Source organism: Prunus persica, chromosome G5 (assembly GCF_000346465.2).
Source record: "Prunus persica cultivar Lovell chromosome G5, Prunus_persica_NCBIv2, whole genome shotgun sequence".
Lineage (NCBI taxonomy): Eukaryota > Viridiplantae > Streptophyta > Magnoliopsida > Rosales > Rosaceae > Prunus > Prunus persica.
Window position 1 is genome coordinate 1071771 of NC_034013.1, and position 14123 is coordinate 1085893.

The following is a 14123-nucleotide window of genomic DNA, read 5'->3' on the forward strand; positions in this document are numbered from 1 at the left end:
AATGCCCTTGGTTAATGCAAACATTAAGAATTAAATTTATTAATTAAATGAGGATAATATAATAATTCACACTTTTTTATATTTTAAAAAATTAAAATTAAAAGAAAAATCAGATAATAAGTCCTATTTTTATGTAACACAACTACCCATTATCTTTTTTAACTCTAAATCAATTTAAATATATTTTTTTTAAAGCCTCTCACAAGCTCGAAAGCGCATGCGGAGAGGCCAGTAGAATATTGTTGATGAATTTGTATAATTAGGATTTTTAACTTTTGGATTTTAAAAATTATATCATAAGATTTTATAAGATTTGAAATGACCACATAGATTTACATCATGTGATTTATATCTGGGCTTGACTAAATAGGGCTATAGCCCAAACCAAAATTTGAAACTTTTTTAAATACCTAGCCCGATAGATATAGTGAACCCAAAATTTCTGACTTGGACAAAAAGGTGTTTGCTCCCAAATTGTGGCTTGATAGTGATGTGTCATTTTATGGGGTTAGAAGAATGTGTTTCTTTCGAGGATGAAAATAGGAATGACAACATTCAAGGTTACAATAGTTATGGAATGACAACCAACATAAATAAAAGCAAATATTCAAAGTGAGAAGTCAATGAAATAAGCTAGTCTATAATTGTTCTTGGGGTTCCCCCCCCTCCCCCCGCCCCCCATTTCATTAAAAAAATAATAATAATAAAAGCTAATCTACAATACTAAACAATTGATAATTTTGATAAAGAAAAGTAAAACCCAACACAATCTTCCCAATTTTTTAATCTCCAATTTGATGTAGCTTCATATCCTCCTAGGTAGCATCTCTCCACATATCTAAAGCTATGCTAGCCCTCCATGCATTAGCATCTTCTCGTTGTTGCTCTGGAGTTTGAACAATAAGTTCAAAAGTATAATCTTCATTAACTGGTAATACTGCATATGAAAATTCGTCTATTAGTTCAATTGGAAATTCATCAGAACAACACTCTTTGAGAAGAAAGTTATGTTGTGCTACACATGCCAACACAAGCTCTGCTTGTGTCTTAAATAGAAATGGGGCGCTGACTTAAAAATTGTGAACTGCGATTTAAAAATACAAAATATCCTCTCAATCACATTCCGCGAGAACGCATGGTGAAGATTGAACAATTCATTTTCACTTTGTGGGTCATTACCATGACCTGCAAAATCTTGGAGATGATATCGTACACCTCGAAATGGAGCTAAAAATTGACGCCGATTAGGAAATCCACAATCCACCAGGAAATATTTACCTAATTATATATACAATATATATAAAATTAGTATGAAAAGTAAATAATAAAAAATTAAATACATATTTATCATTTTAAAAATAAATACTTACATTGGGGCACTTTAAGTCTGTTTCTCCTTGATAAAGCATCACTTAGTAGCTTTGAATCTTAAGCTGAACCCTCTCACCCACTAAGAACGTACATGATTTCCAAATCAAAGTTATAAGCTGCTAATACATTTTGTGATATCTTTCCATGACGATTACGATAGCTGCTTACATCTCGTCCCCTCACTATTGCCTGAATATGTGTACCATCAATAGCTCTGATGCAATCCTAAAATTATTCATATATAAATATAACCATATTATGAAAAACACATATTATAATAATGACAATTATAATTACAATATTAATATAATTAGATAATCATCACATACCTTGAAATAATGGTAAAATTTTGTGCTTTCCTTTATTTTAGCGGGCACAGCCTGTCCTGGTTTAGCATCAAATTAGATATTAAATTCAAGGCCTTCAAAATCTTGTGAAAATGTTTATTTACAGTGAATTGTGATCAGCCAAATGTATTACGAATTACACAATATCTAGTATTTTGGGCGACGATTTGTACGGACACTGCAATCATTTCTTCAACACAAATAAATCTTGTATCTGCCAAAGGGTTTTTTTCTCTAAGAATAGTGCATAACTTTCGGAATACATTTGAATACATTCTATATATTTTTTGGAAGATTGCATGATCATCATTTAATGCTTGATGTATAGAGCCATATCCAATGCTAATAATTCGTCGTCTAGTTAATGGACGTTCAATTTGTTCACCATGCATCATAATCAGAAACTAATTTAGCACATGTATTACTGCATAAATTGCCATCACTAAAATACTAATGGCTTCATAAAATTCTTCATCCATTTCTTCTTCATCTATTTCTTTGTCACCAATTTCTTCTTCTTCTATGTCATTATCGTCATACATGTTTGATTGTGACATTATACGTATATGAAAAAAAGTATGAGGCTGCAAAGGAACTTGCAGTTAGTAAGATATCCAATACTTTTCAAAATATTTGAAGTAAACCTTCATAAATTGAAAAAATATCAGCAAAGTGTAATCATTGACAATAAAATTCTGGGAACTAAAAGATAATCCACGACTATTAAGTTTTAAAAAGGTATCTGAGTCCTAAATACCAACAAGACAACAATGCAACTATAGAAAAAAAGACAAATTCAAGCAAACCAAACATATATGGGGTTAATATATTAATAGTACAATCATGGTTCAGGTTCACTCCATCAGCACACTTCATTTGTTGGATAAATAAGATTTGTACTAGAAAGCACCACAATGGCATTACCCATGTGCACATACCGTAACACAGAAAAACTACAACAGAAGATAAGAAAATAAAATCAATCACACAGGAGAAAGAAAAGAATGTGTCTTTGTCCACTCCATTAGTATTTTCTTTCTCCACTCCATTAGTATACTTCAGCTACATTCCATCCCAACCAGTGGCGGAGCCAGAATTTTATGTGTGGAATGGCCAATATATTAGGGTTTAGGGTTGATTCCTTTCCCAGTGTTAAGCTTGTAAATAAATAAATAACCGATTATCTTTAATTTTCTATTTTCTTAAATATACTTGTGAAAGAAATATTTGATTAGCTATTTCTTTTAATTTTTATTAATTATGTTGGTGGGATCCAAGAGTAACTTAGTCATATTTCTAAGGAAAAAGCCTTTTAGTTGGAGGTGGAAATGTAAATCCCTCCTTCTGTTTATTGTGGGGCGCCACAAGCATTATTTTAATATATATACATATATGTCCCATACAAAGCCAATATGTATAGTATTTCAGAATTTTGGGAGGGCCGAGGCCCTTGCAGGCCTAAGCACCCCTCCGCCACTGATCCCAACATGTAAAAATGATAATCTATACCTATTTAAGACAATAGACACAGATGCGATAACCAAAAGCACAAGTATGTAAGTAATGCACAACCAATAAATGAGTTAACAAAGCTCAAAAGCAAGTAAAATCCAATCAAATTGCAAACGAACCAAAAGCATTCAATAAGTTTAATCAAATTACAACCAAAATAGTTCAACCAAATTATAACCAAAATAGCACAAACAAAAATATAGTTCAACAAAACCCAAGATGATCAAAATACATTAATCATCCTGAATTAAAGAGTATCCAAGATGAGCGCTCTTCGGGTGACATCTTCAAGAACAAATCCTTCTTTGCTTTAGTATTAAGCAAATCACCCGCCATGTGACGAGTATTTTCATCAAAATTTGGTATCTCTTTTATAGCATCCCAAATATTACTTCTTTGCTCTCTATCTCTTTCTCTCTCTCTCTCTCTCTCTCTCTCTCTCTCTCTCTCTCTCTCTCTCTCTCTCTCTCTCTCTCTCTCTCTCTCTCTCTTCTCCATTAGGTTAGATATTCTTTCAAAATTGGGAGAAATAGTATGAATGCCAATAGAAAGATTGTCTAGAAATTTGGCTTGATTGTTGCTCTCAACTGAGTTAATACTGCCTTCATACTCGGATCTACTTCGCTTATTGCGGCTTGATTTTTCAGTGAGAACCTTTGAACCTAAAGGGGAATAATGAGATGGTGGACTATATTGACAGGGTGATGGAGGCTGGTAGGATGATTCATAGCTAAGGCATCATTGGTAGGATCATATGAAAAGTCTTCCATCCCAAAATCTCTATTTTCTTTAACCCCATAAGTTGTTGCATCGGTATCATCATGGCCCCAATGCAATGGAGCCATTCCCAGGAGCAATTCCACCCTCAACGACGATCTTCAAGTCCTCATAATCAACTACTCTTTTTTCCCAAAGTATACTGTAACTTGGGTGGGACTAGCAAAGAACAAATTATTTATTGTTAATATATTGCAAATAACATATGTACTAAACTAGTAAGCTATTAATATACTTAAAAGATTATGAACTAAGCTTACCTTCAAGTAATCTTTCCATACTTCATCACTAGCAATAAACGTCTTTGCAATTAAGTCCCACTCAAAGCCAGAGATGTTACACATAAGCGTAGACATCTTGTTATATTGCTTCTTAAACCACTTCATACAGCTCAAGCAATGATTATAAGTTTCTGGAAACTTAATTTTCGCATTAAGACGAGGAAGTATCACTCTTTCTACATTTTGCTTGCTAAGTGACCCATTAGCATCACGCAATCCAATATTGATAGCATCCACCAAGAGGTGTAACAATTCATTGGTATCGTCCATGGTCCATGGTCCAAGATTCATAGCTCTCAGAACCTTTGTGCTGTCCTTCGCTATTTTCTTGCTGTGAATCCCCCATTTAAATTAGGAAAATGCTAGGGAGACCAACTTTAGATACCAACTTCAATAATTATAGATAGACTCTACTAAATAGTTATATCTCATTACACTGGGCTCCACCTCTATTAGAGAGTTGGTACACAAGTTGGTATCTAAAGTTGGTCTCCCTAGCATGACCCTTTAAATTAGTACTATAACACATGTAAAACAATTTATTAGTTATTTTACACGATAATCAATTTTTGAAATGAGATGCCTTACAAGAATCTGTGTCATACCAAACAAGAAAAGAAAAGAAAAGAATTTCACTAATGTTTCCTTATTTTTTATTTTCTTTCTAACTTTGGCACAAAAATAAGGATGTTTCACAATAAATATGAGAAGCCAAAGAAATTATCAAACAGTATATGATACATGAAATTCTATTCAGTGAAACACAAAGTATGCAATAACTAGGAAACTACCAAACCAAAGGAACATATTAATATGACCCCAAAAAGGAACATACAAATATGACAACCAAAAAACCAGCAAAAGCATAATGAAAACCCATTAATAATTTGTAATTGATTATACTTACAAACTGCAATGATAGTAAGTGATCCTAAGCATGCTCGAGCAAGTAATACGAGCTTCCCAAAGTCTCTGTCATTGAAACAGTAAAGGTGAGGATCATCAAAGAAATATCAATTTGCAAAATAAATCAAATGGTTTCTTGTAACTTTATATTGCGTTACTTTTGTACAACATTCCACTTATTAAGAACCAAAAAATTTCTCAGTATATAAAGACATGAACGTCAAAATTTACGCACACACACACACACAAAAAAAAAGAGGGTATTTGTTAAAAGCAGAACCAAATTGAACTGTGAAGAATCATATTGGAAACATACTCTGGTTGCTTTCAAAGAACAATCCTTAAAGATGCAAAGCATCTCGCAGGAAACATATGAGTTATATTCTAAGAAGGCATTAGTTATTTTGAAAGAAACTTCAGAGCAGTTAAAGATATAGGTTGATAAGATAAGGATTGATTTGAATGAGATAGCGAAAGATATCAATGAAGACGGTAATAATATATCTCCACAGCTGCAAAGAATTCCCTTGAGCCAGTGAAGGAAAGCGGAACCAGGTATTCATTAAAGGGAAAACCAATTCTTATTTATATATAACTTCCAGTATATATATTGTTTCGTTACACCACTACGATTACAAAAGAACAGCGAGATAAAATATGCAATCAAACAACAAAAGCAGAACCAAGAAAAAAGTATTTCCATCTCTTGGAAGGAACAAAATCGATGCAGAGAACACAACTCCACTTCGTATTTTGGTATATAAAAAAGGGGCAAATTAACTACATATATACAACAAGACAAGAAAATTAGCACAATATGATTTGAAGGAAGAAGTACCTTGTTCATGAAGAGCTCAATGCATATCTGTTCATCTGAAGGGAATATTTTGGGAATGGTGTTGTTAGAGATTTCTAAAAACTTTACAACCAAACTTTGAGAGTATAAATCACCTAGCATGCCATATCTAATATGAAATCAAAGTAAGAGCAGAAGCATTAAATAAACTAGGGATTCATGCAAGTCTCATTTGATTCCAATCTTTATAAGTCTATGAAAGTGTGCACCAAAGACTCTCTAAATCCTTTTTGAGAGAAAGATAAGGTGTTCATACCTTTGGAGCAAATCTTGAAACCAAGAATGGTGTTCAAGTAGAGGGAGCGGTCCTTTTGTTGTTGGCTCTCTCTTTGATGTTGATTCTCCATCTTGTAGCTCTCCAAATAGGTACAAAGATATGCTCATCTCTAAAACTCTTCACCGAGGATTGAATGGGATGAGAGAATGAGTAGACAACAACTGAAGAGTGATGCTAACACCTTCACTTGATGTGATAGATTCAAAGGGTTAGGGAGAGAGAGTTTGATGTTTTCTCTCTTCCAATTTCACCAACTTGAAAAATCCTAGGATGATAGGATTCCATAGCTACACACTTATAGGATCAAAAATGTCACAAGAGTGACAAAAATGCCCCCAAGCCCTAGTGTAGCCACACCTCCTTTTTGTGTGTCATCTTTTGCTATTTTGGTCCAACACATTAATCCTATAATGTGTTGACAGGACCCGATCCAAATTCCGCTTTGGAATCCGAGCCGGACTCTGTGCTTGTCCGACACCTGGAGGATGTCGGGCACGAATGACCTATTTGCCCTTCTATGCAAAGCACGATAAAATAACAAGGTTGACTTCTATCGAAAAACCGGCAGAGTTTCCCTTGTAACTGGCTCAATACCAAAATATTTTCACCTGCCAAACAAGTATATATATATATATATATATATACAACCAACTGCCAGCATACGTATATACATTTAAACAGTTCAAATCTCAGTCTAGGGCAAAACATCAAAGCGACTACTAAGAATTTACAAAGGAATCAATCCTTTTACAAACAAAAGTCCTACATCAAAGGAAAGGCGCGGAAGATGGAAAACGGCCCGGTGGTGGATTCCTGTGCACATCTACTGCCTGGGGGCGCAAAACAGGAAAAAGGGTGAGTGGACCCAAAACAAAGTTTAGAAAATAGCATATGAACATACTAACCCCACTGTAAAAACAGTTGTACTAACTAAATTATTCTCTTTCTTACTGAAATCAATGCACTCATATAATTATACATGTATATAAGCCAATCATACTCATGGTCAACATTCATTTCGTAAGGCAGTGAAAACAGTTTAAAACTACCACCTAGGTGTACCCTTTATTTCCGTCAATTCCTTATATCCGTCAATTCCTTGCATCACCATAGGTGACACATACTCGTAGGTCTCAGTGACACGAGGTCAATTCGAGCCGCAACTCGCAGGATTCAGGGGACCGTAGTCCATTTTTATCCACATTACTCGCTCCAAACGAGTTCGAGTTCCAAGGAACTCGTGGAGCAACTGTCAAGCATGCTGACTAAACCGAAGGCAACCAATATAATTCGAAGGCAACATTTAAGCTCTGGGTACAAGGTGATTTAGGAAAATATAAAATTTCTGAAGAAAATCTGTTGGATAACTGAATTCCTGTAACCTTTAAAATTCTGCTGCCATTTATCTGATAATTAACGAGAATATCTTTTCATATATTCTTTAAAGGAGATTTCACTCGGCAGCATGCAACATAAAATATTTAAAAATATATAACAGCTTTGAATAACACTTATTCAAGATTATATACTGTAACTGAACTGAACTGTTTAAATTCATTTATAAAAACAAAGAGTCTACTGGTGCCCGAGTGCCTGATTCAATGACCATAATATTCTATTAATACAATATAGTATTAATATAAAAACCCTAACCCCCGGCTCCTAAAAGTACATGGGTCAAATTAAGGTTATCCCTATGCCCATAAAAGCTTTCCTTCCAGTTTAGCAGTATCTTGGGACTCAAAAAGCGTTAAAGTCCCAAAAAATCAACCCGAGACCCCACAGGTCCATGACCTCACAATATGATCCGGAAGCCACTAGAAGGTCCAATATGTCTAGGACACATGTCCAGAGGGTATTGGTGTCGATCGGACGGTCGGATTGATCACGATCGTGTAATCGCATAATTTCTAAACCCTAGCCCTTGGGTTCTTGATTTCGGAGTATCCGGGACTTCAATTCACAATCCGTCGAATCCTACACGATTTTGAAATTATATAGAGTAACATATCTGAAAAAGATTACGATCCAACGGCTCAACAGTATTGAACCCGAAAATCGTACAATATGTAAAATCCGTTCGAGGCTCAAACAGTATCCAAATTGAGATCCGCGAATTCCTACGCGCTCGTGACAACCTAAGGATCGCATCAAGACATAGTGCCACTGCACTACCCTCGCCCACGCTCCGCCGCACGCGCTGGCAGCGCTTTGTGTCCAAAGCGATTACGCATCGCCGGAAAATCTCAAAACCACTGCTCCACACTCCTACCCTAGGTATAACACCATATTTGGAACCACTTTTGTTCTTAGACCTACCCCAAAAACTGATCGGAAGTGGCCGAACACGGAGGTCGAAAACTGGCCGAATTTCAATTTGAAAACCGAGCTAGTTACGGTCAAAATCGATGCAAACCTACCCAACCATCAGCTAGAGCATGGAAAATAGGTAGAAATCCATACCTTACTCGACAAATTTGGAGAATAATTGAGGGAGAACGAGCGGGTTGAAGTTTCTGTCAAAACCGCTCGGTTTTCTGCAGTTTCCGGCCAGCACCGGTGGTTCCACGGGAGGAGAGTGATCGGAAAGGGAAGAGGAGGTGGCGGCGGTTCGAATGAGTCCAATCTTGTGGCCAACTGCGGCCTGTGGTGGCGACGACCAATCGAAGAAACAAAAACTGTCCGGGGGGAGGGGAGTTCGCGACGGGAGAGAGAGAGAGAGAGAGAGAGAGAGAGAGAGAGAGAGAGAGAGAGAGAGAGAGAGAGAGAGAGAGAAACTGAGGGAGAAGAGAGAGAATGAGGGTTTTAAAATTCTGATTTTTTTTAAAATTATTATTTTGTCCCTCGTGATATTTTAACCGTATTTTCTTCGTTAAAGCTCCGATTCGAGTCCACTTCGTGTCTACGAACTCATTTTGTCGTGCTCTACGCAACGGTGTATGTGGAATTGTCAAATTCCTTTTTGGTCAAAAAGTCAACTTTTCGTTAATAAATGATTCCAAGGGCAAAATTGTCTTTCCTCATAATAAATTACTAATTAAATATCAATTTTAGGTTTTGGGTCATTACATTTGTCACATATGTGCCTAAGTCCATATGGTCAAATTCCTTTTTAATTTTCAAGTCATATGGGACCTTTAATTAAAGTTTCATAACTTTAATTGAATAATTAAATTAATCTAATCAATTTAATTACTATAGTGACTTAACTAATTTAATCACTCACTTGTCTAATGAGTGTTGGTCTCAGTCATCCTTAATTGACCGTGTCAAGTGTCGGGTCAACCATTTGACCTTTGACCTTTGACTTTTGACTTTGATCTTTGACTTTCACATTGACTTTGACCAAGTCACAAAATCATTCATTCTCTAATTTCTCAATCGATTCCTTTTCGGTGTGCGATCTTATAGGTTCAATTAGCGAGGCAGTGGGTATGAATGATTCACTCTGAATTAACTGTGAATTATATTCCTCCATACAATTCTCCTTATTGGCGAAGGCTAATTATAATTAGTCCTTACAGGGCTTTCACAAGCCATGAGTGACACCTATTAGTATGTCATGGCTACTCAAGCTAAAAAGAATTCATTTAGAGAACCTAGTTAATTTGTGATTACAATGCAATTCGATCATTCTCTAATTCAATACTCTATGTCATATTCTCGGGATATGGTAAACTTGTGTCAAAATCTCTAATATGACATCTCTTGATTATATGATTCAATTTGTTGAAATTGCAAACGTTCTTGTTTCAATTTCCATCCAATACTTTGGCCAAAGATTCACAAATAATATCTTAAGAGTATTCTCTCTTCTTACTAAGAGCAGAGATTCCTTGTTGTACATTTACTTGTCTTTGCTTACACGTTGAGAATCCTGAGGAACACCTTTAAGTTACATCATTTTGATACGACCGTATAATGCTCTCAAAGAGAAACAACATATACACAAGACAACTGTGATGTCTCAGGTCTAAGGATTAATTTGCATTATCACAACTTAGAATTCTTTGTTTGACCCTTGTGAGTAAGACTTCCATACAAGAATTCTAGAGTTCACGTTCAGTGGACTCCATCTTCTATAGAGCACCTACACATCTGTCTTAGTGTCTCTACACGAATGACTTGAGACTAGTCATCCTCCCAATTGAGCAGACATAATGTGTACCAATCTTTGTGGGTCAACATTGTCCAATTGGTGATCCTATGACCAAGAACATTTTAGGATACGATATTTAAATGTATGGAAAGGTCTCGTGCATCTGACTTCTTTAGACCACTTTTCATTTATATCTTAATCCATAAACTTGTTACTTTGTGTACGTTATGTATCTAAAGCAACGTTCTTGCCCATTTACTATTATATATTATTTTCTTAGAATTATCCGTTTTATATTGGCTTCTAGGACATATCTAACATCATCTTCTCTAGTAGACAAAAAAAAAATCTCACGTGAAAAGTCTGATGGGTTATGGTGTGATTTGAAATAGGGTTTGGTATTTATACCTCCCACTAAAAAGTCCTACACAATTCCAAATTTAAAAAATCCCTTTGAAATTAGTAAGTTTTTAAACACCACAAGACTTTTTGATACTTGTTTAAAGTCTTAATTGAATACCACTAGATTTTGACACTCTCTTTAAAAAATCCTAATAGTCTTAATGGAAACCACAAGACTTGTTTAGAATATTTAAAAGTCTTAATTGAATACCGAAAGACTTATCCATCCCACAATAGTCTTTTAAAATCCCAACTGAAGAGAAGGGAAGATGGGAGGGAGGAGTAGTGAAACTGAAAACAAAAACAAAAATAAAAAACTGAAATCTAATTGAAATTGTTTTCACTTTCAAGTTTTTGTTTTCACTTTTGTTACTCCTCCCTCCCATCTCCCCTCTCATCCTCTCTCTCAATCTCACACTCGCTCCTATTTTCACTCTCACAACAATATGGAGGAATACAGACATAAAACAAAAACAATTGACACTTGCTATGTTCTTCTGTCCCATAAATGAAGAAACCAAATTTTGAAGCATTTTTTGTTAAAAAAAAAAATCAATGGTTGTTTATTAATCACCTTTGAAAAAAGCAAATTTTTTCCCTTTTCACTTGTTGCTAGTCTTTGCTTGTCTTGTTATGCTTCTTATCATTGTGTCGTATTCCTTTTTTTTTTCTTTTTTTTTTTCCAATTATATTCCTTATATTATTATGTACTAGTTTTTTTTTTTATTACTCATTATATAATATCTTATATTATTATATGGGTGAAAAATATATATTTATATGTGTAGGGAAAGTAATCAAATTAGTTTAGGATCTAATTCATGAGAATTAGTAAACAATAACAATGGGAATCAACTCCATTCATGTGCTGATTCCATATAGTTAATAAATAGCTTAATGGGAATAATTCTTCTTATACCAATTCCTAAATTCCCTGATTCCTTACTTTCTCCATTCTTAATAAGTAAACAGTCCCTCAACCAAGAACCATTGAGTAGACAGGTCTTGCGTCTAAAGAAGACTATCATTCAAACATGCTAAGTGTTTGGATAATTGGGTCTACGCCCAACCATATTGTTTTCACGTGCAAATTACTAACTTGGGCTTTGTAAGTCACACCAAAAGGTGTGAAACGGGCTAGACTAGCCTTTTTAGAGTTCGCCCATTTCATAAACGGGCCTTGTCAGGCCCCGTCTATTTATGAAATCATCAATCCTGACCAAGCCCACAACCATAGACCATATGGGATTGGGCCGTGTTCGTGTCGAGCCACTAAATGTGGCTTATATGCCAAATTTGACATAAGTATTGTTTCTTCACTCATTTAAATATTTTTACAACTTCATTTAAATATTTTTTAGAATTATGTATATAGTGACAATATTTATTGTTTGTTAAAGAAAAGAGGCCAATAACTTTATTTAAAGTACATTTAAAAAGAAAATGGATAGATTTGTTTGGGTTTTAAAAATTGAAACTTAAAAAACAAAATTATTATTTTATATAGGCTAATTTACACCAATGCCCCTTGAAACTACGATCAAATCTCACAGGAACTTTGCCTTCGGCCGTCAACTCCATCCAAAAGTCTGTTAACTTTGATGACGTGGCAATGGTATTTTTGTAATTTCGTACGCATGAATCATTATCCACCAATTGAGTGGGTGACGTGGCAAGTGGAGCCCAATTTTTTAATGACATGGATTCCATGTGGATAAAATAAAAAATAAAAAATTCTTCAACTAAATAAATTAAATTTAAAAAAAAAAAAATCAAACCCATCAGCATTCTTCCCCTCCTTGCATATCAACCCTACCCACCCAGCCCACAGCCGCCTCCCCACCCACATAGCCCCACCTCGATCTCCCCAACCTGCGTACCTCCCCAAACCTAGTAGCCCCTACCCACCCTAGAGCACCTATTTGATTGGGGCACTGCGAAGAAATCAACGGTGGGAAATGAGTTTGAAAGGAGGGAGAGAGGAGGAGGAAATAGAAATGGGTTTCGGGCCTCGTTTGCGGTGTTTAAAACATGAGGGTTAGATGTTATGGTTAGCGGATAACTCAATAGGTTCTTATGTGATCTGATTGGATGGCTTTTAGTCTGCGTAGTGCACTCCATTTGTAAAGGTTTTCATTGGTTTGATGCATATGGATCATTGTTTTTGGTTATATAAAAAAAAAGATAGGGAGAGAGGGGAGTAGGAGAGAATGAGAGAGTGGGTTGGGAGGGGTGAATCTGTGGGTAGGGTTTGTATGGCTTTAATGGTGGTTGGAATTGGGTATGTGATTTGGGGTTAGGTGCTAGAGGTGGATTACGGGCCATCGCCGAGGGAAGAGGTGGTTAGAGTTAGGGTAGGGAGGTGGTCAGAGATGGGGTGGGGCTGCTGAAATTTATGGAGAAAATTTTCAAGTTCTAGGTGTGTGCTGTGAGTTGGGTGATTAGGTGGGGATTTGGATTAGATTTGTTGTAGGAGGTGGTGGCTGGCATATGCCGTAGATGGAACTAGTCGGCGGCTGTTTGGGGGTTTTTATTTTTGAGAAGATGGTCAGAGGATGGGGTGTGTCTAGAGAGAGAGAGAGAGAGTGAGAGAGTGGGGATTTTTTCTCTCTCTGTTTTTAAACATGTTAAATTAATTTTTTTTTAAAAAGAATTGTTTAATGTAGTTTTTTATGTTTTTATTTTTATTTTAAATTATTGGAGTATTTAATTATGTGAAGGTGGGCTCAATATAGGAAGTGAGATAGGATTGAGCTAGGATGGACTAATCTTTCCTAGATCGATTTCTAGATTGAGCTCATGGAGTTGATAAAGAGGAACAACTTGTCAAGCTTGGCTGTGAAGTTATTTTTAGCATGACTATCAAAGCAAGGGTCTTTAAATGCTTATCTATTATCTTAAAAAATAAGGGTTAATTATAGTTTAGTACCTTGTGATTACACCCTTAACCTTAAGACATGTTAGTCTCTACATTCTCAATTTTTACAATAACATACTCCGGTCTTTTAAATTTGTTACAATGTGATTCCACTATTAGGTTTTCTGTAAGATCTCTCCGTTAGTTGCCTATATGGCACTATGGGTCCCAAATTTTTTATAATTTTTTAAAATTGTAAATTGATTAAAAAATGATTAAAATATTTAAAAATCCAAATTTAAAAAATTTTAAAAAAAACAAAAAAAAAAACTATCTCTTTCTCTCTCCGCTCAACCTTTATCTCGCAACCATCCAGCATCCTCCCCAACTTCGATTTTTCCACCTACACACCGTTTGTATTACGTGCTGTAAAATTTA

At 35.4% G+C, this 14123-nt stretch overlaps 1 protein-coding gene and 1 pseudogene across 1 annotated transcript; both read right to left on the bottom strand.

Annotated features, from left to right (window-relative positions):
• Positions 783–2260, bottom strand: LOC109949172 (annotated as a pseudogene).
• On the bottom strand, positions 4050–4579 carry LOC109949173 (uncharacterized protein At2g29880-like). Its single transcript, XM_020563916.1, has 2 exons — positions 4268–4579; positions 4050–4166 (listed from the first exon to the last, which is right to left on the bottom strand). The coding sequence occupies exons 1-2, from the start codon at positions 4577–4579 to the stop codon at positions 4050–4052; spliced, it is 429 nt and encodes a 142-aa protein (XP_020419505.1).